Source organism: Apus apus, chromosome 3 (genome assembly GCF_020740795.1).
Source record: "Apus apus isolate bApuApu2 chromosome 3, bApuApu2.pri.cur, whole genome shotgun sequence".
Classification (NCBI taxonomy): domain Eukaryota; kingdom Metazoa; phylum Chordata; class Aves; order Apodiformes; family Apodidae; genus Apus; species Apus apus.
In genome coordinates this window covers 61,148,066-61,172,228 of record NC_067284.1, presented here as the reverse complement: position 1 = coordinate 61,172,228, position 24,163 = coordinate 61,148,066, and the positions used below count along the sequence as shown (strand labels likewise).

General features: G+C 39.2%; 1 protein-coding gene across 10 annotated transcripts in view; it reads right to left on the bottom strand.

The window, feature by feature from the left end:
• The window catches only part of LCLAT1 (lysocardiolipin acyltransferase 1), a 153,275-nt gene extending 129,655 nt beyond the window's left edge, over nucleotides 1–23,620 (bottom strand). For 4 of the 10 annotated variants that reach the window (XR_007889089.1, XM_051615333.1, XM_051615331.1 and 1 more), the window contains exon 1: nucleotides 23,269–23,405. Coding sequence is in view for 5 of the 10 variants with exons in the window: in XM_051615333.1 (XP_051471293.1) it covers nucleotides 23,269–23,313 (45 nt within the window). In the remaining 5 variants the exon portion in view is untranslated. Of the gene's footprint in view, nucleotides 1–23,268; nucleotides 23,407–23,481 lie in introns of those variants that run through there. The other 6 variants (XM_051615325.1, XM_051615327.1, XM_051615326.1 and 3 more) reach the window with 3 other exon arrangements.
• Nucleotides 23,621–24,163: the final 543 nt, after the last annotated feature.

Below are 24,163 nucleotides of genomic sequence, written 5' to 3'. Positions count from 1 at the left end.
TTTTATCTAAAGCAGAAATTTTTTCTATCTTTTGTACTATGACAGCCATCACCTGTAAAACAATGACAACTGCTAAACTACTTTATTCCTTTTATTTTTAGCATGTTACATGCTATAAAACTTCAGCAGGCCCCATGCTAAAAATCCCAACAGCAAACTTACTGAATCAAGTGGGTCGCAGCCTAGAATCAGTTTCAAGACCAGATTATGAATTTTATGTACTCTTAGAATTGATAAAGGGGTGAAAAGAAAAATGAGAGACTTCTCTTTATTTCCCTACCATCTAAGTCACTCTGGCTAACCAGTACTCATATATATATAGGAGATGGAGAACAGTGCCTACAGACAAATTTATGTCATTTTTTTTTTTTTTAAATAACAGAGAAATTGCTATTATCAATCGCATACAACCCTGCCAAGCTTTGGAGTCTGTGCAACTGCCTCAGGCTTTTAAAAATATATTTCCAAGACAAATACGAAAGAAAAAAAAAACACTTGCAAATAATGTTTAAAATGTTCTAGCCACTTAACTGGAAAACTGCATACTTTGGAGAACTTGAAATTTTGCAGGGCTGCCTTTGTATCAAGAATATACATCACTCAGAAACATAATTAAATATCACTAAGTTCGTAACAACTTTAAAAGCCACATAAATTGTAGCTTTCTAGCGGGTTATGCTTACAGGCTGGCTGCTTTCTAAGGTAAGCACAGTAGAAACAATAGATGGGTTACCTGGAAGGCATCAAAACAAAAGAGGAAAAAAACAACAGTTCTGCAGAAAATTTACAAATGTTTCGTTCCCACTAGAAACAGCAGAAACAGTTTATATTTTTACAAAAAATTCTGTTCTCAATCCTTTCAGTTTTGGTGAAGTCAAAACACTCAAAGCCATACAGCTAAAACCCACACACTGCCAAACTAACAGCCCACTGCCAACTAATAATATTTCTGCTTTAAGACCTTACAGTAAGAGACATTACAAAGCAGTGTTAAGAATTGTAGCTTTAACCTTGCCTTTAGCTCTGTAATTCTTTCTACTAGCTTCTTCTCTGACAGAACTCCAAAGAGTGATTCTCTGGGTCTCAAGTTGATCCAGGTCTGGAGCCTCTTCTCACAGACCACGGCGTTTCACAGGATTAAACCTTCCTTTGCTCATCCAGCCTGGTGCTGTGCAGAGATGCCAGCTTTGCCAGTGAAGATGCAGAGCTGAATTAGACAACCTGTACTTGAGTGCATAAATCTCTGTATCTCAACAGGGATCCTTAGCCCATACAGAACAGTGGGCTGATGCATCAGATATGTTGCTTCTGGTCCCAGGGCTACTGAATCTGATTCTATAAAACACACATTTTTGTTCAAACTTTAAATGTTCTCAAAGCCGGATAATGTTTTACCAATACAGCATAACAAAGCAATTAATGTTTTGTGTTAAGGCTGAATGGCTTTTGTCCCTCAAACACATAGGAAGATATGAGAGACTGTTTGATTCTTACTTGTAAAGTGTTTTGCATTTAGATGTAAGGGATCCAGTGTTATTGACAAATGAGTTAACAATGTTTTGCATTAACACTCAGCAAGGTCAATTTATCTAACAACAAATTATATGTATAAGAAGCTAAATAAAATAATTCAATACTGAAGAAACTGGGGAAGCTAATCTGCCTGGGCTTATGCAAAAGTTCACTAAGCTGCCAGAAGACAAACGGAAAAAAGCAACATCTAAGACTAAGATTTTTAGATTTTTAGCTTTGCAAAATGTAAAACAGTCACTCATTTGAAAAAGAACTTCAGTTTCTAATAAAGTTTGGCAGAACTGAAAGAATCTTATAAAAAAAGAATTAAAAGTGGTTTATTAGGTGTTATACTTCCCATCACAAAGAGAAAGTCAATGCTACAGCAAGAATGAGTTTCAAGACAGCTGCAAATACATTTGGCAGTTGCAAGGTCATTAGATAGTCATGCCGTGGCAGACACAGATGCTAGGCAATTCAAGAATAAAATATCCATTAAATCATTACACTCAGGGTAAAAACCCATTACAGCTATCCAGGGGCTACTAGGTTTTACAGATGCAAGACACACTCTAGCTTAACAAGCGATACTAGTGCAGAAAACGGCAGGACAGAAGGAAGGCCTCACAAGAGCTCCCAAAACATTTGGAGCATTGTTATAGACCAACCGACCACTCAGTCTCACACTCAGTACCACTGGTGTTGCTACAAAAGTGCCTTAAAAAGTTGCAAAGTGATAGGGGAAAGGAAGAAAAAGAACAACTTTTAAAAGACTGAGACTGTTGAAGCAAAACATTGTTTGGCTAGTTAAGGAAACTACACTGCTCAGGGATGAGAGGCCAGAAAAACAGTTTTACCTACACCAAAATTATAATGTGAAGGAAGATAAAGAAGACAGGTGACATGGTAGACAACAACTAGAGAAAGTTACTTATTGGTATGCCCTCTCCCCCTTAAACGAACCTAAGAGGAAATGCAATTACTCCATCTTTGCACTAAATAAATCATAGCCAAAAAGGGAAGATATCTAGATTTGGCTGTGCAGATAATACTATCAGAAATATCTAAAAAAGGAATCTTATCGTAGCAGTTTCTATAGTAATGGAACATGTTTAGTAAGAGCTGCATCTGGACTTTTCTTTAGAGCCAAACAGCTTTAGAGTTAATGATCTTGTAATTAATTACTAGGATCTTTTTTCCCTTTTTATTTTCCTCTCTTGCTACAAGAATTTCTTTTCCAAGAAGATCTAGAATTCTCTGTTATTTCCAAGTGGGAACACACCCTAGCATATGTTTCTCCCTTTTACCAATTGACCTGACCTTTCAGGAAAAAGATTTTATATAAACACAGAATTCCTTGAAAGAATTGGCTATGGCTGTTTGGCATAAAAATATAACAGAAACTAGAGGAGATTATCTTCTAGTTTGTAAAATATGCTCATTAATAAATGAAGTACCTGGGCAACTAGCTAAGGATAAAGAAAACATGTATACCTTTCTAGTTTGCAAAAGGATTCTCAAATGCAATCATGGCTCTTCAGAGAATCATAGAATGGTTTGGGTGGGAAGGGACCTTATAGATCATCTAGTTCCAACCCCCCTTCATGGGCAGGAACATATCCCACACGATCAGGTTGCTCAACTCCATCCAACCTGGTCTTGAAGATGTTCAGCAAGGGGGCATCTACAACCTCCCTGGGCAACCTGTTCCAGCATCTCACCATGCTCAAAGGAAACAACTTTTTCCTAACATCCAACCTGAATCTCCCCTCTTTAAGCTTTAGACCATTGCCCCTTGCCCTCTCACTATACATCTGTGTAAAAAGCCCTACCCCAGCTTTCTTGCAGGCCCCCTTCAGATATTGGAAAGTTGCTATAAGGTCACCACAGAGCCTCCCCTTATCTAGGCTATACAACCCCAATTTCCTCAGTCTGTCTTCACAGGGGAGGTGCTCCAGGCCTCTGATCATCTTTGTGGCTCTCCTCTGGACACACTCAAGGAGTTCTATGTCCTTCTTATGTTGGGGAACCCAGAACTGGACAGAGTACTCTAGGTGGGGGAAGAGGGGGGAAGAGGGGGGGAGAGGGGGGTAGAGGGGGGTAGAGGGGGGTAGAGGGGGGGAGAGGGGGGTAGAGGGGGGGGAGAGGGGGGGAGAGGGGGGGAGAGGGGGGTAGAGGGGGGGAGAGGGGGGGAGAGGGGGGGAGAGGGGGGGAGAGGGGGGGAGAGGGGGGGAATCACCTCTCTCCATTGGCTGGCTATGCTTCTTTTGATGCGGTCCAGGATATGCTTAGCTTTCTGGGCTGCAAGTGCACACTGACGGCTCATGTTAAACTTCTGGTCCACCACTATCCCCAAGTCCTTCTCCTCTGGGCTGTCTACAATCCTTACTCCTCCCAACTTGTATTTGTGCATGGGATTGCCTTAACCCAGGTGCAGAACGTTGCACTTGGCCTTGTTCAATTTCATGCAGTTTGCACAAGCCCACTTCTCAAGCCTGTCATGGTCCCTCTGGATGGCATCCCTTCCCTCCAGCGTGTTGAATTCACCACACAGTTCAGTGTCATCAGCAAACTTGCTGAGGGTGCACTCAATTCCACTGTCCATGTCGCCAAAGATGTTAAATAAAACTGGTCCAAGTACCGACCCTCGAGGAACACCACTTTTCACACGTCTCCATTTGGACATTGAGCCATAGATCGCAACTCTTTGGGTGCGACCAGTCAGCCAGTTCCTTATCTAATGAGTGGCTCTTGAAATGCCTTTTGTAAGTTTGTTGTAATGGCCATTGTGGAGGTGATATTTTTATTGGTGAAATTTTAAACCATGAATTTTTCAAAAACAGATGTATATGACATTCCACTTCCCTCTCTTCTTCATCAGTTTGAGGCTTCTCCCTGTGTCTTAAGACAGTAAACACATTGCTGAAACTCTCGGTTATTCCCAAATAACATTATATCTTTACATACTGGGACACTTTGCATTCAAACAATTCAGCCTCAAGAAAATTAGTCCACTTCTGGCAAGACTGCAAGGCATGCTGAAGTTAGGAAAAACATCACAAGCACAGCTACAAAGTCGAACACAGAAGCACCAGCAGTACAAATAACAGCATTGACTATGAAATACTCTTCTTCCCAGAATTAAGTGTCATTTTTCACCTGAGCATGGAACAGGTAGTTATCCCTATACTGATAAGTTCAGCTCTGAAATATTTTTGTTGCCAGCATGACCATCAAGCAAACAGCTTGATAAACAAGAGGAAGAGCAGTGACAACAAATGACGCAACACAAGGATCCAAATCCTTGTATTAAACAGTATCACTTGGAGCCTATTGGAGCCATTCATTTGTGCTACTGTAAATAAATACTAACAAAAGCATGGAAACTATTTAGAGAAATGTTGTGGTTTGGGCCTAACACAACAAAGAACCAGTCAGTGGCCAATCCCTCAACTGCCCCCCACCCCATACACACACACACACACACACTGTGGGATGGGAAGGACAAAGGCCAACTAGAAGCTCATGGATTGAGACAAAGAAAAGGAGTGTTCTTTACTGATTAAGGTCCCGGGCAAAACAGACTCAACTTGGGGAAAAATAATAATTTAATTTCACACTAATCAAATACACACAGGACACAGGCAAAAAAAAAACAATGCTTACATACATTACCCCACCCCTCCCTTCTTCCAGGACCCAAATTACTTTGTTCCTGATTTCTCTACCTCCTTCCCTCCAGTGGCACAGGGGATGCAGTTGAGAGTCAGTTCACAGTCTGGTGGCTCCTGCCGCTTCTTCCTCCTCAGGAAAAAAGATTCCTTATAGTTCTCCCCCGCTTCCCCACTGGAGAGAGTCTTCCATGAAACTCTCCTTGATGAGTCCTTTGCACAAGGTCAGGAGCAAGCTGCTCCAGCATAGGCTTCCCAGAGTCACCTGCTGCTTTGGGAATGGTCACATACCCTGGTGCTGGGGTCTTCTACAGCTGCATAATCCAAGTCCGTTAGCAGCAAATCCAAGTCCACTGGCAGCAAATTAAAGTTGACCCCTCCTGGCACATTCAGAGAATGTTCCATCTACAACAGGCAGTGTATCCAGACACTCAGGGTATCTGGTGTTTGTCTTGAGACATCTAGAGCTAAGCCAGAACAACAGGATGTCTCAGCAACCCACCAAACCTGTTTGTCAACAAATGCCACAAGCCACTGTGAACCAGGGAGTTTGGCTTGGGATGTGCCGAATTTATAAACAAAGAGGCACACAATTGGTGCCACAGCTATCACTGAGCAAGGACATCCAGCGATAACCAGGCCTTACACGTAAATCACCAATTTGGCAGAAAAGACATGGATAACTGGACCAAAGGAACGCAGGAGGTGATAAAGAATTTTTGATACAAACGTGGAACAGTGATTGGGTATCCCAGGAATTAATTGTATAAAGGAGAAGAGCACCAGTCTCAAGACACTTCCTAGGACTGGACCTCCACCCCCCCTCTACTACGAAACCAATGGGATACCACTGCAGCTCCAGGTGGTGAGTTCCCTCTAACTATTTCCCTAATCTTTCCCTTTTGAAGTTTAGGGTTAGTTATCACATCTAATATAAGCTTATGACAAATACATTGTTGCAACTCTTACCAGCTGATCTGCACCTAAATAAAAGCCTCTTTGTGCACCTGATATTGTATTATCTTCATTTTGCCCTGGCAGGATCATAAACAATCTCCATGTATGTGATTATCTGATCGTGACAACATGTTCTCAAGTTTTCCATTGCCCATCCTTCCCAAGGAGGGATAAAGCTGGCTGTAAAAAAATTTTCGAAAGTGAAGGAGACAATTTGAAAACAACTTTAGGAAACATGGATTTCTGCTGAGCACAGTTTTCAACAATTTTTTTTCCAACATAGATACAAGCTACAACATGTGTTTCCTTTCTAAATCCAGACATAGCTGAATATTTTATTGAACCATTACAGCAAGCAGCTTTCACAACTTTTTTAAAAAGATGTCTTCTTTTGGGATCAAACAGATACATTATTAAAGTAATGCTGGTAAGAGAAAAAAATCATTGGACTAAATTATGTCAAGGATTGCTCAGCAATTAAATCTGATTAGTAATTTTGATATATTGATGATGAAGGCAGAATAGAGTATTCAGAAAAATCTACCTAAGACAATGTTCATGAAACTGTTCTTTTAAGTCTTCGCTCTCCCTCAGCCCTGGATTTGAATATATCAATAAATGTAAACAACATTCTCCATCAGTATTTAGAAAAGTTTTATGGTCACTGCATACAGTAATTCAGTTTTTAATTAACAAATTACTATCCACATTATTATTTAATCAAAGTTCTCTTTTAATTTGTTTGGGGTTTTTTACTATAGAGAGTAGGGAACAGGAGAAAAAAAAGAATAAGTGACACTTTTGTTAGTTTCTATTGTAAAAGATAAGCTAGAAATAGTCACAAAAGCCAGCCTTTTTAGGTCCTCCTCCATCTTCACCAGTTTAATCATAAAACAAATTAACAGTCTTTTCAGAGAGTATATCAAAATAACAAAGCCATATAAATTCTGTTAGGAAGCAGATGGCCGGTCAAACACCACTGTGTAGCTCTGCACTAGTCGCATGTGCTGGTCTTTGATATATTCCCATTAGGCAAAGGATGTGGATGTAAAGATACAGTTGGTGTTTTGAAGGGAATATTGTTGGGGGATAAAAATGTTTTTATTAGGGAACAACACATGTTGAACGTATATTTCTAACATCAGATTAACCTTCCCATTGATTTCCTTGCAGAAAGCACAATTTTTGTAGACATACTACAGTACCTACAGTCAAATAATCATTATTTACATAAACCATTTTTAAGCATCTCCTTGTAAATCACATCTGATTTTTTTTTTTTAATTAAACTTTGCTCCATATAAACATCAGCAACTGCACTTGGTGGAATGGGGTAAGAAGCTCACACAAAGCTCTCTCACTGCATAGGCAGTGATGACAGGATTTGTTAAATATGCATTTTCTCATCTTAAAGGCATCTCACTGGAACAGCCCCAGTACAAGAACAAAAAGTAATGGCCTCTTGGCAGCACATATAAGCTGCCAGTATTGTGATTAAACATTAAACCACAAGCAGCTTCCAGGGCAAGACATGTTTATGTAAAGGAGCACAAGTGTAAAGTGTTTTAGCTTAAATAGATACTGAAGCCAAAAGAATTGAAGTAATTTTAGCAATAGCCCTCTAAATCAGCTTTCACTTCTTTTGTTTGTATATTACAGTAACATTCCTAAGATTCTGGAGTAAGGGTTTGGTTGGGTTTTTTTCAAATATTTGAGAGAAAGAGTAAATTGAAACTATTCATACCAGCAAAGTAGTACAGACATTCTAAAATCCTGAATCAAAACTACCTTACGCAATTTTGAATCTGCCAAGCCTAGTACCAATCTGTCAAATTAATTTCATATTGGGCACTAGAATTACTCCACCTCATTCCCCATCCCAACTAGCTCCATTCAGTAGGCTGATCCTATGGTCTAATTTCACAAAAAAACCCCATCACTTTCTCTTCCTATAAAGCAGCAAATATATACACAGCTTATTTTCTTTGAGGCTTGATCATTGAGGTTAATATTCTAGACCTTCTGAGTACAATTTGCAATCACAGTAGAAAAACTAGAGAGACAACTTCAGGGATGTCTCACTCTCCTCACATCTTTGTGACACTAGAACCCTCCAAATGCAAACTACTACACAGGCAATATTTTTTCAAGTTTTTTCTTCTGAGAAAAGGAAGGGAACAAAGTACAGGATGCCTTGGAAGAGTTCTCTGTTATGAATAAAAGTTTTCCTACAACATGCAACAAGTTGTTTTAGAGCCCAGTTCAAGACACAGGTTGTCAGACGTATTTACATATGAAAAGGGTAAGAAGTGACTACAAAACTTGCCATCTTTCTTTTTGCATAAAATAATTGACTAAACATGTGCAGAGTCTAACAAACTTCAGTGATAAAAAAACTGTTCGCAAAATGAAGCGCTTCCGCAAAACAGCTCCCTCTTCAGTTTTCTTTCGGTTTGTTCCTGCTGACTTAAACATAGAAAAGAATATTCTTCCATTACTGACTTCAGAGGGCATTTTGAAAAACTATGTTTGATTCAAACCATATTTTGTCAGGGGCTTGTCCTCCTCAAAGTTTAAAGCCAGAAGACAACCATTAGATTATTTAATCAAGTCTTTTTAATCAAGTTTCCTTAAAGGTAAGTGCAAGCTAAGTTTGAAATTTCAGCCTTTCTTTACACAAACTGGAAAAACGTAATGATGTGTACTGAACAGCTAAGTAAAACTCATTACAAACACTAATGAATTTTATTAACCAAACTTGTTTTCCATATAATCGTATGTATTCAAAGATCAACCTAAGCCAGATGCATACTGGACAAGCATTGCTGCAAAAACTCGTGTTCTTCCTTAGCCAGTTCTATGTTCACAAGAAATAATAAATTAAAAAGTAACCTACAGATGATAAATGATCCAAGACACAAAGATTTCCTATGCTGTGAGGTTAACCCATTACAGTCTTATAGTTCCAAGGATGTAATCTATTACTAATGCCAACCTCATGCCCCATACACACTCTTCATATATATAATACACTAGTAATAAGCTACCAGTACTTAATAATGAACTATTAAGTACAGTAATTAAAGTAGTAACATTTCAATTGTAATTTTGATTCCAAAACTTTTCTTTCTTTTGTCATAACAGCTATATTAACTAGATAATTTTTCTCCCAACTCAGGAACAGCTACAAATTATTTTTAATTCTAGAAAGTAAACAGTGACCAAGCCAGGAAATTTAGTTTGACTAGTTTATCAAGGGATATTTTGAGCCTGTGTCTAATTCCCAAGAACTTGGCCTTTCAACAAATACTTCAAGTTATTTGTACATTCAGAGACAAGAACAGAAAACCAGATTGTAAAAATCAAACACAGCAAGTTTTTGCTGAAGGTTCCTATCTAGTTGAACAAACAGCTAACAGGATATATCAGCACTTAGATGTACCAATAACTAGAAACAAGCTAAGAACTGACACTTTATATGTGGAAATGCATAAATACATCTAAATTGAAAGTAAGCTGCAATACATCTACCTATTCCTGGCTGGAAAGCTCCTTTCATTTTAGAAAGGGGAACAAAGCCAGCATTGCCACAGCTGAGGAAACTGTCATCTTCTTCTCAGTGTTTGGAAATTCTTATGACATAAAAGCTGTAAACTCAGGCAGGGAAGATTTCTCTAGTTATACAGCAGTGGGAAGGTGTGTGGGAGTAGTTTTAATTCTTGTATTATTTTACTAAATTATTTGGGATTTCAGTTTTCAGATTGTCCCTAAGACTTCTTTTCAAGCATCCCAAACTTGTTTCAGATGTACTAATTTATCCAACTAGAAGAAACTATGCTATTAGTGACATGGAAAGAGCCTAGCTAAAAAGTCACTTTAATTTCTCTACAAAATAAGCTCCTTCTTCATACAGGATGAATAAGTCTAATCATGTAATTTTCAACATCAGGAGGACCGCATTGTACATGGACAGGTGGGAATGTCTCTAATTAAAGAGTTAACATCATTCTTCATTCAAGGCTCTCAATTTGGTTGCTTGTAAATTTTGAGAAAGAGGGAAATAGCTAGTTACAGGAAAAAGTAGTATGCGTTCACATAAATCAAATATATTACCAATTTGTAGATCAAAACAAAATTAACATCTGCAGGCAATTTTATTTCTAGTATTTAAGCTTTATTCTCCAACAAATCACTCATTTAGAATTCAAATAATGGAATTTGTTTTACTAGGGTGACCACAAGTACTTTCAAAGGACTAACGTCTTGTAAATTGTACAGTTTATCTGAACCCTGGAAGGAGCTGGGTAGAGGAGAGGAGAAGACACAGCGAGGAGCATTTATATAGTTCGGTGATCACATCATACAAAACCTTAATGAAGTAAGGTATTCCAAGAAACGCTGCCAAGACCTTTAAGAGTTTACAATGCTTCACATGCATTGAATTGTTACACTAAACTTCAATCCTGCTAGAAGAACACCTTATTTTGTGTATTTCAACAAAAGAAGTAAGCCCTATCTTACAGGTATTAGAAGAAACCTAAGAGTCTTAATATTTTTTTCCCTTGTAAGAAAACTTATATTGAAGAACTTTAAGTATGTCCAAGAGTACCATAAGACCAAATGCATTCATAGTAAATAAAGTATTTATGGATTCCCTAGAACTTTATCAGTGGCAATGATTGTAGGCTGGTGAAGGACTCAAGCATTCTATCAACCATTTAGATCTCTCACACAAGACAGTATTTGTTTCTCTAATAAAAAGGAATTAGTCATGTAAGTTTTGATCAGCTGCCCTTACCACTGTAGCCAGGTGGCATTTCAGGGTATGAGTTTTAGAAAAGCCTGTAGTAGGCAGAAAGAGTACACCAGAATGAACCAAAAACTGTGAGTCAGAATCCATGAAACTGTAACAATTTCCCTCACTGATCTTCTATCAATACAAGTCCACCAACAACAGAAATCTGTCAAAATAAAGCATCCCACTGCCTCTTCCCTCATACAACACACCTGTGATTAATATCCATTTACTTTGGCAGTGCATTCCTTGCTTCCTGTTTTTGCCCACAAGTTGTGAAGAGAAGTTACAGAAAAGAGGCCATCTGTCCCTACAGAGAATAGACTGCAAAGTTTGAGCACTGAGAAAACCAGAATAACTTCCAACACTAAATATACACCTTTGCAAAATTCACATCATACTGAGCAGAAAAAAGCTACCTACTTGTCTTAAAAAAAAAAAAAAAAAAAGCAATGGGCATTAAAAGGAATCAAGAAGGAAATGAGTCACGGGGAAAAATTCAGGGAAATTTCACATGAAAAGGAAACCCATGATCAATTTCATTAAATTTTCCATGCTCAGCCATCCCCCACATGCACACTTTTTTTTTTTTCCCTTTCTTTCTCAGAGTCTTGGTAGAAGAAGACAAACCTCAAAATGTTTTTATTTATCCTGCTATTAGAGGGAGAACAAAACAGAGAATAGGCGACTGTATGCTCTGACACCCTGAAGATTTGCCCTATTGCATCTTTTTATTCATGGATTAAAAAAAAAATTATTACATCAAGAACTGGCAACTACACACATTCAAACACTGTGAGTCAGATTGCAAAAAAAACCCAAACACATTAAATAACCAATCCATTTCCACTTTTCAGACACGCTGTCAGGAAGTGAATGGTTTATTTCTTACTCTACATCAAATGGGCAGGTGGAAAATTCCCAAGTATGTTCTTCTTGTTGCTGTCTTTTCAATCAGCCAGAAAGCAAATGTGTCAAAGTCCCCATAAGGTCATTTGGATTTATGTCTTAGTTCCCTCCCTGACACTCTGAGCCAGCCTTCTGTCTGCTCCTGCACTAAAGAAACAAAAAACTTGGGATTGTTCAGATGCAGAAGGGGAAAAAAAATACTGTTATAGATAAGGCCCTTTAGACCCTTATTATCGACTGGATACTTAAGCAAATTATCATCTTTCTTTTGTAAACAACTTAAGTCATCACTTAATTTAAGAAAGAAAAGCAAGCTGTTTTGCTGTTCCAGGTTAACATTTTTTTAATGGAGAGCACAATACTTTGGAGAACAAGTGGAAACACCAGCTGAAATCTCTAAAGGTCAGTGATCTTCCTTAGCTTCTAAAAACACTGAGGCACAATGCTCTGCTTGATACATTTACCTGTTCACCACTTACAATCCTTGCAGCTTCTAAACAGCATTCAGAATCACTCTCGATTCTAAACAACACAAATAGTTGACCACAAATAAGAGTCTGAAGGGTAATTTGTTCTAATTAATTCAGAACAAGAAAAATGGAGTCCTCACGCAAAACATTTGTTTCGAGGAGGCTCACAAAGGGATTCTGTTACCGAAATGACAATGTTTGCCTTAGTAAGTGTGGATTTCCAGGAGTCCTCCAATGAGACATTGTCGGGACTTAGTGAATCATATTTTCTAGCTTTAGCACTCTCTGAAATAAAAAATAATAAATAAAACAAACAAACTATATTAACAATCAAAATAGAAGCAGAAGTACAGGAACTGAGAAGCTCCTTTTCTTACACAGACATGGTTCCTCAGTTTCCAGACTAAGTCTCAGTTCGGATGGCTGTTTCCTCTGGTTTGGGAATTCCAGTCTGACTGTCATTGACCTGGATATATTTCATAGACACTTGCCCTTAGGAGAACAGTCGCAACTAGTCACAACCTCAAAAAAAAAAATCTTAGGGAGGTCATAAGTCCCGCTATGACTCACAGGGGTAAAAATGGTTTCAAGGAATCAATTATTAGCTCTTTGAGTGTGTCATGGTACAGTTAGTACATACTCATGGCATTCTATAGATCAGTCCTGTCAATCTGACAGATCAGAAGGCAGCAGTCTCACAGTTTGAATGCATAAACCCAGGCAGCAGAACTTCCTCCAGTAAATCCACTGATGAAGAAATTGTTCTCGTATCATATGTATGAATGTGATTAAGTTCAATGGCTTGTTGATATAGAACACCTTTGGGAAAAAAAATAAATCTCTTTAAACTTTCTCAATAGCTAAATCATTGCAAACCCAAGAATTACCACTAAAGTAAGAATTACTTGCAGAAAAGAGTGGCACATGTGACTCAAGGCAAAAAAGCTGCAGCCACTCACCAGTGTTCAATGAGCCAAAGAACTGACCTTGTGAACTCCGCTCATGGTTGTCACACACATCTGGTATAGAAGAAACCAAAACAACCATTCTAAAGCTGCAGATAACAACCTAAATATTTTGTTCTGAAGCAAAAATTTCGGAGCTTCCAAACACCCTTGCTTTCTAACACTCGTCACCAAAGTGGGAGGCTAGGTGCAGCTGGGTAAGGATTCCGAGATCAAGACCCAATAACAACAAACAAGCTGTTACTGAGCAGGCATTCTTTATTGCAGCGCTGGGCAGCACTGGGGATATCTCCACCATGAGTGCTCCAACAAGTCAGTGAAACACCCCAACTAATATACACCAAAACATGCATATTCAGTTCCATGTCAATGAGTACCCAGAATTCTTTTACATAGTCCGGGGGGGAGGGGGGGTGTCTTTGTTGATTCTAGTCCTTTGTTATCTTTGTCCTGGTCTCTCGTCCTGGTCCTGTCTCCAGTCTCCCGCTGGTAGATTGCCCAGGTGGGTCAGAATCCACATAAATGTTGTCTGTAGGCTGCCACAGGGTCTTAGAAGACTTAATGTTATCACAACCTACAGGATGTTTGGCATAGTTGACTGATAGTTTCACAAAGCGCCTTGTTTTAAAAGCAACCCTTAGTATAGCAAATTCATTATTTTAGTAGACTTTTATTAGGCTATATTTCTATTGAATTTACTAACAAATGTCCTATGATGTATCAGTTCTAAAAACCTAGTTCCTCTCCCTCTTGTTGTCATTTGTTCTTGGTTTCTGATCCTGCTTCTCAGCAGCAGCCTTCGGCCTTTCAGTTGTCTTAACTCATTCTGCCAGCACCAGCCTTGGTTTCTAGCCCCAGCTCTGGTCAGCTGAACATCGATTCCTGGATCTTGCTACATATCACGGTCCCTCACCCTACTTACTACTTCTGATCATGTCACTGAAGCTGGAGAAAGAACAAGCAGGCATGGATGAGAGAGCTTCTAGTCTAGGATTACTTTTTCTGGAGCTTGTATCCCCTGCTGTTCCAGTTCTTCACAACTATACTTCACTCCAGTCTGTCCTAAACCATAGAATCTCTCCACTTATGACGCAGTTAAGATTCCTCATTATCAAGCAAAAGAAGGCCAAGTATCATCAATCCAATCAATATCCTAGACACAAGAAGAACAGCTGAGCATCATCAGGGACCTAGCAGTTCCCCCAAATTTCTTGAAAACTTAACAGATAAGAAACAAAATCTTAATATTAAAAGATTAAAAGTATATCCTTTATAGTACTTGTTCTCTAGCATTTTTGTAATGGCATCTACTCTGAATTAGCTCAGAAGCTAGAAAAGAGTCTGATTTATTTTGTGGATTCTTTGGAAAGTTTTGTTACTATTCTGGGACAGGGAAGGACAAGACTATTTACAAAAATCCTTGCATGAAGTGGCAAAACCCCCTTTTCCTTTGTTATTTTGACCCCTATTGCTGATATTTTTGGATTTTCATTCTGGAGAAAGGAGAAAGATGAGGAATTGTCTGAAGGAGTGTGTGCTGGGCTGCTCTGCTCTCAGAAAATTGGAAAATTGCCCAGGCTGAAGAAAGAAAGGATTCTTTAAACTCAAATCTGACTTGCGTTTAACAGAACAACATTTACAGAGAATGAATATTTAGTTTTATCTTGTATGGTGTTGAAGAAAGAAAAGATTAGTAGAAAAAGCATTGAAATCACAAAACTGAATCAGCCTGAGTCCACCCAGTCATCCTCTCAGACAGTGTCTTGAATAAGAAGGTGCAGAAAGAAAGCCTGCAGTAAACAGTAATGGCAAGATTATCCTTGGTCAATGCTCACGTTTATCTTAAACAACAAAATACATGGATTTATCATTTTCTCAACACTACTCATTCCTTAGCAGGCTGATACTGACTTCTGTATAAACAGACCTAATCCATTTGTTCTAACAGCAATCTTTAAAGCCTTCTTCATTGTTGCTGAGTATCCAAATAAAGGAAAGAGACTGAAAGCAGACAGAAAGCTTGCCCATTGGAGAAACATAAGTACAAATCCCACCTTCAGTGTGGCTCTACTACCACAGGAGCAGGTAGTCAGTTGGAAGCAAGGTGATTAGAAGCCTGTAACCTTCTCAACGGCAAATGACCAATGATTCTCATCACTACACTACTCTCTCTCCTGGAATCTTTAAAATAGAATTATAAAGTCTAAGCTCTGTATCTTGCTCTACAGAAAAGTTCCCATTTTATGGAAATAGCTTACTAGAAAGTGTTGTTAGCTGTGAACAGCAGCTCAGATAGTGTAACCTGAAGTAACAACTTAAAGGCTTCAGGGAACACAGTATTAAAGAGGAAGAAAGTAGTAGAAGAAAATTGTCTTACATCTGGGATTTGTTGAAACAGCTGTTATAGAACAAGGGATGCTCTTGAGAAGCTATCTTTCCAAGCCAAGAAAACCTTGTTGAGCCAGCCAACGAACGGGCCAACTACCAAGACTTACTTAATCAGCATTCCCATTCTGATGCAGCAACTGCAAGGATAGGAACTGGCCAAAGCAAGGACACAGACATATTAACAGGCACCACTGTATGACCTTTAATGAACAGCTGAGAGCAACCAGCTTAGACAGCAGAACCAGTAAGAGCAGTGACGTATAAAGATCAAGTCTGCAACGACTCCTTGTAAAAAAATTATCAGTAATCTTATACAGCCCACATTGCTAAAACTACAGGGGGTGTAAAGAAAACGAAAGAAATAAGCCGACTGGAGAAGTGTGCTCTCTCAGCATTTCCTCATGTGTCAGATGCTCCAGTTCCTTCATCATCCATGTAGCCCTTCACTGAACTCTCTCCAGTATGTCTAGTGTGTGTTTGTGCAGGGTCTTGACCAAAAAAAAAAAAAATTCTGGAAGCATCCAGAATGTCCTTATTACCTGGGAAGTCAAGCACTTGGGTGTCTCTCTAGCTGCTGCACACAGTTTGTACAAGGAGAAATAGAGCTCATGGCACTCAAAATTTAGCATGAGGGGGTTTCTGTCTTTAACCACTAAAATAATTCTTTCAGTCCTGGTCTCAACTCAAACCAGAGTAAAAGGGGTCAACTTATAGGTTACTTTGAATTATGCCAATTCTTCTGAAAATAGCTCTCTGCTAGCTGTAAAATTAAGAGACTATAAAAATTCTTAAGTCCTCAGTTGCGTTTTAAACAGTTAAACCCTCATGAAGCAAAACATCTAGCTTACAGTGTAGTTTTGCACTACTGTAAGGCTGAGAGAAAAACTAACAGAGATTAATTGACAAAATACAAAGATCAAGAGCATAAAGATGAAATTTGCAATATCAATCATTGTCAAAATATAAACAAGATGAGGGAAACAGGTTTCCAACTTTAAAGCTTTTTAGAACATGGAGATCTCAGTAGTCATTGTACGGCCAAACAAAACAGTTTAAATTATTTTTGGGAAAGGTAAATATATTCCAACACTAAACAAAAAAGTTCACTGATATTCCAACATTTCCTTCTCTCCTCCTCCACATTTTGGTATGATGACCCAAAACCAAATGTCTAGATAGATTAGAAGACATGAGCAACAACTGAAGTAGCCATTTCACTTGGTTATATTAAGATACTGCTTTTTCATTTTGCTTTCAAGAGCAATTTACCGTTATCTGTAGTATGCAAACAAGGTCTAACAGACAAAAAGAATGAGAAGTTATTTTATAAGCAGCAATTCTTAGGATGTCAGAATTTTTAATAACTAATATTCCAGCAAAGAAGAAAGAGAATAATGATGACAGAGCAAAAAATAAAGTACAGAAAGCCAGAAACACCAATGTCCTGGTGTTGCTTCAGGCTTCAGTTTCACAGCTGCTAGACACGTATTATCTTCAAACCAACCAGCACGAAGATCCTTAGACCAATCACTTTCTACGTTTCAAAATGCTGATAAACTGGAAGCTTTGAAGGGGCTAGAAAATGCAAAAGCATCAATATAAGCATGAAGAACAGAAAAAAAAACACCTTGCAAAACTAGCTCTGTACAAGATTGCTCTTACAGGACTCTCTATCCAACAAATACAATTAAGGTGTATAGAGAAATAGCTTATGACTTATACTGATGGGATTTTACATATTTTACAGGAAATAATAAATTCAAACTAACATAAAAAAAAAATTGTCCTAAGGGCAAATCTACTGACCTGGGCAAGAGACCTTGAAAGAAATTGCTAAAATCACTTCCTTTTAAGGGAATTCACTATTTAAGTTGACAGATTTAGTGGTGTTTTCACAGTGAAGAGGGAAGACCAGAAAAAAACTACCACCTATGCAGGAAGTTGAGAGGAATTTATTACCCTTACCTTACTAGACTACAGACTGGTTCAATAACCTTAGCATGAGTGTACTACCTCACACTTTCTGAAATGCTGTACTCAAGAGAAAGATGTTTTCTATGAGTGTAGAGTTACAAAAAAAAAAAAAAATTATTTTATTCCCAAGAGAAACTTAACAGCTATGTATTTCTTCTACATGTTTTGCTCTTTGAGGAATCTTTTGCAGTTTTCCTTGGCTTTGTCAAGGGACCTTGTGATGACTTCCCTGGAGTACATGGCCCTCAACTCTAGCCGATACACAACCCAAAAATTTAAAAAGCAGAACTAGGAACAAACTCCAGGTTCTCATCATAGTGTGAAAGCTTGAAGTCAGTATGCAGTTTGGTTCACTTTGAAAAGTTAACTTCCATAGATCAGCATGTGGCCACCACTCTCTCCTGGCTTTTTACCTTATCAGAAGAATTAAAAAGCTGTTTTTCAATGAGCACAAAAATATGTAACTGTATTTAGTGAGCTGAATACTTTCCTAGCAACTGAAACTACCAAATGTTTAGCAATAATTCAGGGAGTTGTAATAGTCACCTGACAAGATTCAATTCAGACTTGTCCCTGCTTGTATTTCAGAATACATACAATGTTGATTATCCTCTACACAAAGCTTAACATTTGCTATTACATACACTTACAACACAAACTTATCAAATGAAAATGGTAACTACATCTTCCTAAAGAAGCACAATACAATAAAAACTTCAGTAATCTCCAAAATAACGCTAGCATGAAAATCCAGAAGAAGAGCAAACGTTCTACTTCGTTTTGATGTTGAAACTTAGCTGCTTGAGGAGTGGAATTTACAGCTTCTTTCTGAACAGCTACCTTTCAAATTTCAGAGCATAGCATGGAGTGTTTTCAGTGGTATTTATTACAAAGTGACTACTAGTATCAAGACATATTTGAGCCAGTCTATTGACATTTTTTCAAAAAAAATTGTATAAAACACTTCAAAAACATTAATCAGCTTCAAAACATTCATTTCTACATACATTTTTCTACGTAAGTTAAATCATATTAGGAGAACATATATTTTTAAATATGGTTGTAGCTAATTTTGAACATGGTTGGAAAAATTTGGCCAACACTGATTCAAATATGTGCTTAAATGAAAGGAAAATTTAACCACAGAAACTGTGCTCATTTTAGAAAAAGGAGCGTATCACTGCCAAAACACTGTCTTAAGTTTTAATTGCTGTCCAACTAAAAAATGATGAGAAACTAAAATGGATTTCTAAATGTTTCAAGTCACTGTATAATTTACAAGATATGTAACTATCTTCGGAATTCAAAACACATAATGCTAATACTTGAAGAAATGCAGCCTGTAGATTGTTGCTTCTGTAGGAGATTGGGGAAATGTATATTTAAAAAAAATTTAAAAATCAGTACTAACACTAGGTAAGAGTAATCATGACAAAATGTAAGACCAGAATTACCAAGTCAGGTGGAATTAATTACTTAGATATAAAGAATTTTATTTGAGGGGGGGAAAAAAAAAAAAAGGTTGAATCTTCTATTTATTGCTTCTGCCTCTCTAACACCTGATCAAGCTGAACAGACTCAGCACTTTTATCACTGTTAAAACTGCATCAGTGGCCACACGAGGCACTTCACACAAGCTGTCACATGTAGAAACATCATGACATTTTTACCTTCAAACAACAGAGAGAGTGGTATTATTATGATGATGATGATGATTATTATTATTATTATTATTATATTTGATGGGTCATACAGCATATTGTCTATTCCTTCACAACTAACATTCATATTTGGGTAGAAGCACTATCATACTGACCACACAAAAGTTAAAAGGCAAAAAAAAATATATATAATCACAAACTAACCCTATAACCTATATGTTAACTTCATGTATAACTGCAATCAATTCCAGTTACTTTGAACAGTAAGTTAAATCTTGATCTGTAACAACCATTACCAGTTTGATGCAAATAACAGGATTTCAGGAAATCAAAATAACTCCATTCTTGCTTAAAAATCTCAAATGTATGTAATTGTCAGTACCTGTGCTGCCTGCTACTACTTGTCTTTTATTTAGTCTTGGTTGTGTTTTATTTCTTGTTCTTCTGTAAAAACCTGGGCGTTTGGTTATCTTTTGATTCCTCTGACTACAACCAGCTCCATCATTCCACTGATTTGCTGGAGGAGTACAAAATACTGTATCATTCATATATTAAAGCACCCAAGAATTGTAAGCACGTCTGGGGACCCAGTAGTTTACACGAACACTTCCGCAATTCAAACAATTTTATAAAAGAATAGAGCACTTTCAAGAAAAAAAATAATTCATCTTCTACAAGGAATGTGTAGTGATCCACATAACCACTTTACATAGTCTCATCAGTCTATTCATTTAACCTTCATGGCATCTCTGAGGCTGCCATCAAAAGAGAATAAATATATACAAACCCTTTCAATTGTAAAATATGCTGGATGCCTTAAAAAAACCAAAACTACCATAAGGTCCATGAGAAAGCACCTCAGATTAAGTAATACCTTTCAGAACCACTTGAATGAAAGCAACACCTGCTCTCTTGACACCTTTAACAATATAAATAGCAGGTACTATATATTAAAGCATGCCCCCAAAAAAACCCAAGTCATGGGAATTTAAATATGACAGATGTAAACTCCTGGAAAGGCATGTTTAAAGGGAGCAAGATGGAAAAAAACAGTTTTGTTTCAAGGAACCTCAGGTGGTGGAATAAAAACAACACCAAAAACTAAAACCTTCTGTCAAATTAAAGGAAAATTCATTTTCTCAAACTCATTAAAGGATAGTGTGTGAAACTAGTAGAGCAATTAGTTTGGTATTGCTGAGTAAATAATACCAGTTTTGAGCCTTAAGCATGGAAGAAATTCTAATACAATCAAATTAAGTAATTTAAGTTTATTATAGCAAAACAAGGTCACAAGCAAACTACTTCGGCTAAGAGAAAAAGGCTAGGAAAATGAAGAGACATCTCATGTACATTTCAAGAAGTTTGCTAACACTACAGCAACAACAATGGACTTTACAATGCAGAATCCCCTTTCAGGAGCAATTTACCTTTTGGCCACGTCAAAGCATAGTCACAAAATCAAACTGCAAACCTTTGCACACACTCAGTAGGGGACATTAAAAAAAGTCAACTCTCTAAATATTCCATTTTCCCCTTAGCTCCAAGTGCTGAACAAACACACATACAACACAAACAAGCCAGGTGTCCTCAGTCCATAGCCAATAAAACATTAAACCAGATTATGGAACACAATACCAAATACAGAACATGAAGAATCTTGTCTGTGTGTTCTCGGCACCACAACCTGAAGAAACAAGGGAAAAAGGAAGGGGCAACCTTGAAGAAGACTAAGTGGAGAACAGGAAAACTAAATAAGGAAGAAAGTAAGTTAGAGGAAAACAAACATCATTCATACCCGATTACCAGGTAGTAGGAAACCATAAATCAAGACAAACATGCTGCATGTCCCACGAAGCTGGAAGAAGCAGCCAATAAAAAGTGAAAGGTGTGTTTTGGCAAAGCAGAGGTGGGAGGAGTGGGTGGCAGCAATCACACTAAAGGACAGGACAAGGGATGGGAAAGAAAGGACATGAATGAGATTGTCTAAACAATAATTCAGAGAGTGAAACTCTACAGGGAGAAGTCTTGTAGAGAAACAAATAGAAAGACAGTAGAAGGAGAAGAGGATTTGCACCTGAGACAATTCAGGTGATTAAGAATCTAGCCCAGCATGATTAAAAATATCTGCTGAAGCAGTAGAGACTGCAGTGAAGACGAAACACATGACAGCCTGCCACTGAGCAACTGGAGAAAGGATTTGCTGGACCAAGCAACCCTGAAACTGCTAAAACCACAGACAGATGTGAAAATGACACCTCATTATACTTCAAATTTTCTTTTCAGATTGCTTTTGTGAGGCGGGTAGGGAACATCATGAAAGCAAAACCCATCAAAACTGAGATGGAACATACCATAACAAAGGTTTCCCTGTGTAACTTCAGTTTGACTTTCACAGCAGTATACAATATTGGTTTTCCTTCAAGAGTCCTGCCTCTCTGAGTACACCTGGTAAACCAATAAGGCTTTGTAAGAGGCTTCACTTTTTAGTACAGAAGCTCTTTAGCAAGACTGAGTGGAGAAAAGACTCTGGAAAGACAGAAATGTTCCTTCACAGAGTAATACTCACTCTTACCACATACTCCCTAGACATGGCTAACTTCTCTTTTTTTAATTCAAACCCTTGAGAAGTTTTCAGTGCAGTCCTTATTTTATGAATGACCAATTTGAGATCTGGTTTCTTGAGATAGTTTCACATTCTACTCAACCCATGGCTGGATTACACTAATGCAGGAAGGAAAAGCTTTCATTAATATCAAATCAAACACTCATTAGACTAACTTCTATCTCTCAGAAAGCCATCCCCATAAAAACCGTTAGATCAACTGTCCCTGCAACCATCCAACCACTAAATCCACTACAAAGTGAGCAGCAGTAATCCATGGCCAGTGATGGCAGAGGAATGAGACCACACCCTTTAGCTGCAGCCCACATATCAAACTGTCTTCACACTGTTAAACTGTACCTCAAGCTGCTGAGGAGCCACACAGGACAGGTGCTAGTGAAGGTTCACGTTCAGAGTATTAGATAAATACTATAAAATCTAATTACAAAGTCAGCCAACTCATTTCAGGTTTCTGTGTTCAATTTAAGACATACTTTGACATTCTTCCTTCTTTAATCCCAGTTTTCCCATTTGTAAAGTAAGAAGGGAAAAAACGTTCTGATCTGCTGATCTCTATTACAGTGGAAAAGGTTAGTGCTTGAGAAACATTAAAATATTGCTGTGGCAACTGCTACTAAAAAGTCCAGGGGTCCAGAAGCAGAGACTGGGTAGAAGTAAATGAGATATGGCAATATTTAGTGAGCAACAAGCAACATACGCTACCTATTGTATGAACTCCATCCTATTGTATGTCCACTCCATGCATAAGTGGAAATTCAAAAAAGCCTAATGTCGATTTCAAGTACTGTATCATAGTGAATACCCATAAACACCAATATGAAGCTGCCTGCATAGTTTATTTACAGTATTTATTTTCAATAAGCAGCTTTCTGTGGCTGCAGTTATGTTCTGAACAGCCTGGCTGCGAGATTCCCATACTCACCCTGTACTTATTACACAAGAGACCAGAGTCAGGTCAAAGTTTAGCTTTACCAGAGGGCAAATTTACCCAAGCCAGCAGCCTACATGTCAGTATCAGCAGGAAAAGTAACAACAGGCACGGTATACAGAGAAAACCACCCAGCTACAGCTGGCAAAAACGACTGACTTCTGCGTGTGTGCAATTTGTAAAAGGAGACTACCTTTCCCGGCAGAAAAGATGGTAAGCATGATACCATAACAGCAAACCTCCGTTTATTCCCCTAGTTACAACAACAGCACTACCGAAACGAAGGTTTCGGGTCACGTACACGTTTTACACACACTAAACGTCTCCCCTAATCAAGCTCACGCGTTCTGTTCCACCGGCACATCCTCTGGCATCGCCGCGGTTCCCCACCCTCCTAAAACACAGAAAGTCATACCTGCGGAGAAACTGGAGGCACGTGAGACAGCTCGGCAGGCTGCATCTCGGCCACAAAAGGCCGAGCGAGCTCCGGAGACCCAGCGCTACCGCCGAGCCCGGCGGGAGTCAGCAAGCGCGGGAGTCGGCTCGGCGGAGTCGGCTCGGCAGCCCCGCTTGGCAGCCCCGCTCGGCAGCCCCGCTCGGCAGCCCCGCTCGGCAGCCCCGCCCTCACCTGTGCCGGCGCAGCGCTCGCTCCCCGCCCCGCCGCGCCGCGCCCCGCTCAGGGAGCCGCCGCCCCAGAGAGCGCGGCCGCGCCGCTGCCAGGGCCCCGCGTCGCCAGGATCGCCGCCGCCATCTTCCCGCTGCCACCGGCGACCTCTGACCCCTCAAGCGCTTCCGGTCACGGCTGTCAAGCGGTTGCTATGGCGCTGCTCTGGCTCCGGCCTACCTTAAAGGAGCAGCAAGCCCCTCGCCGCCCCCGCGCCCTGCCAGACCCGCACACCTTCCTTCGCTCCTTACACCCACGGATACCCAGGCACACACGTGTGGGGAACAGGCCTAGGGGATAACCCGGCAGCTGAAGGAGCCATGGGCCCAGGAGTAGCAGACCCAGTCCCACACAGCGCCACACCGCCACCGTGGGTCTCGGCCCCGCTGCCCTCGGCCTGGTCTACCCCAAAAGCTGAGACTACCCTTTGACTCTCCCCAGCCGAAAGCTGTGGCCCTGGCTCGCCTGAAAAAGGGGTTTGGCTGGGCCTTTTGGAGTACACGCTGAAGAGGGAAAAGCACTCAGTTTAGTAGCTAAAGAGGGACCGTGATTCATCAGCCCAGAAGTGTTGTACAAAAGGGAAAATCCTACTACTGTTAGCCACAACTTTGTAATAAAATAGCCTCCCAAGTGTGAGAGAAGCAAA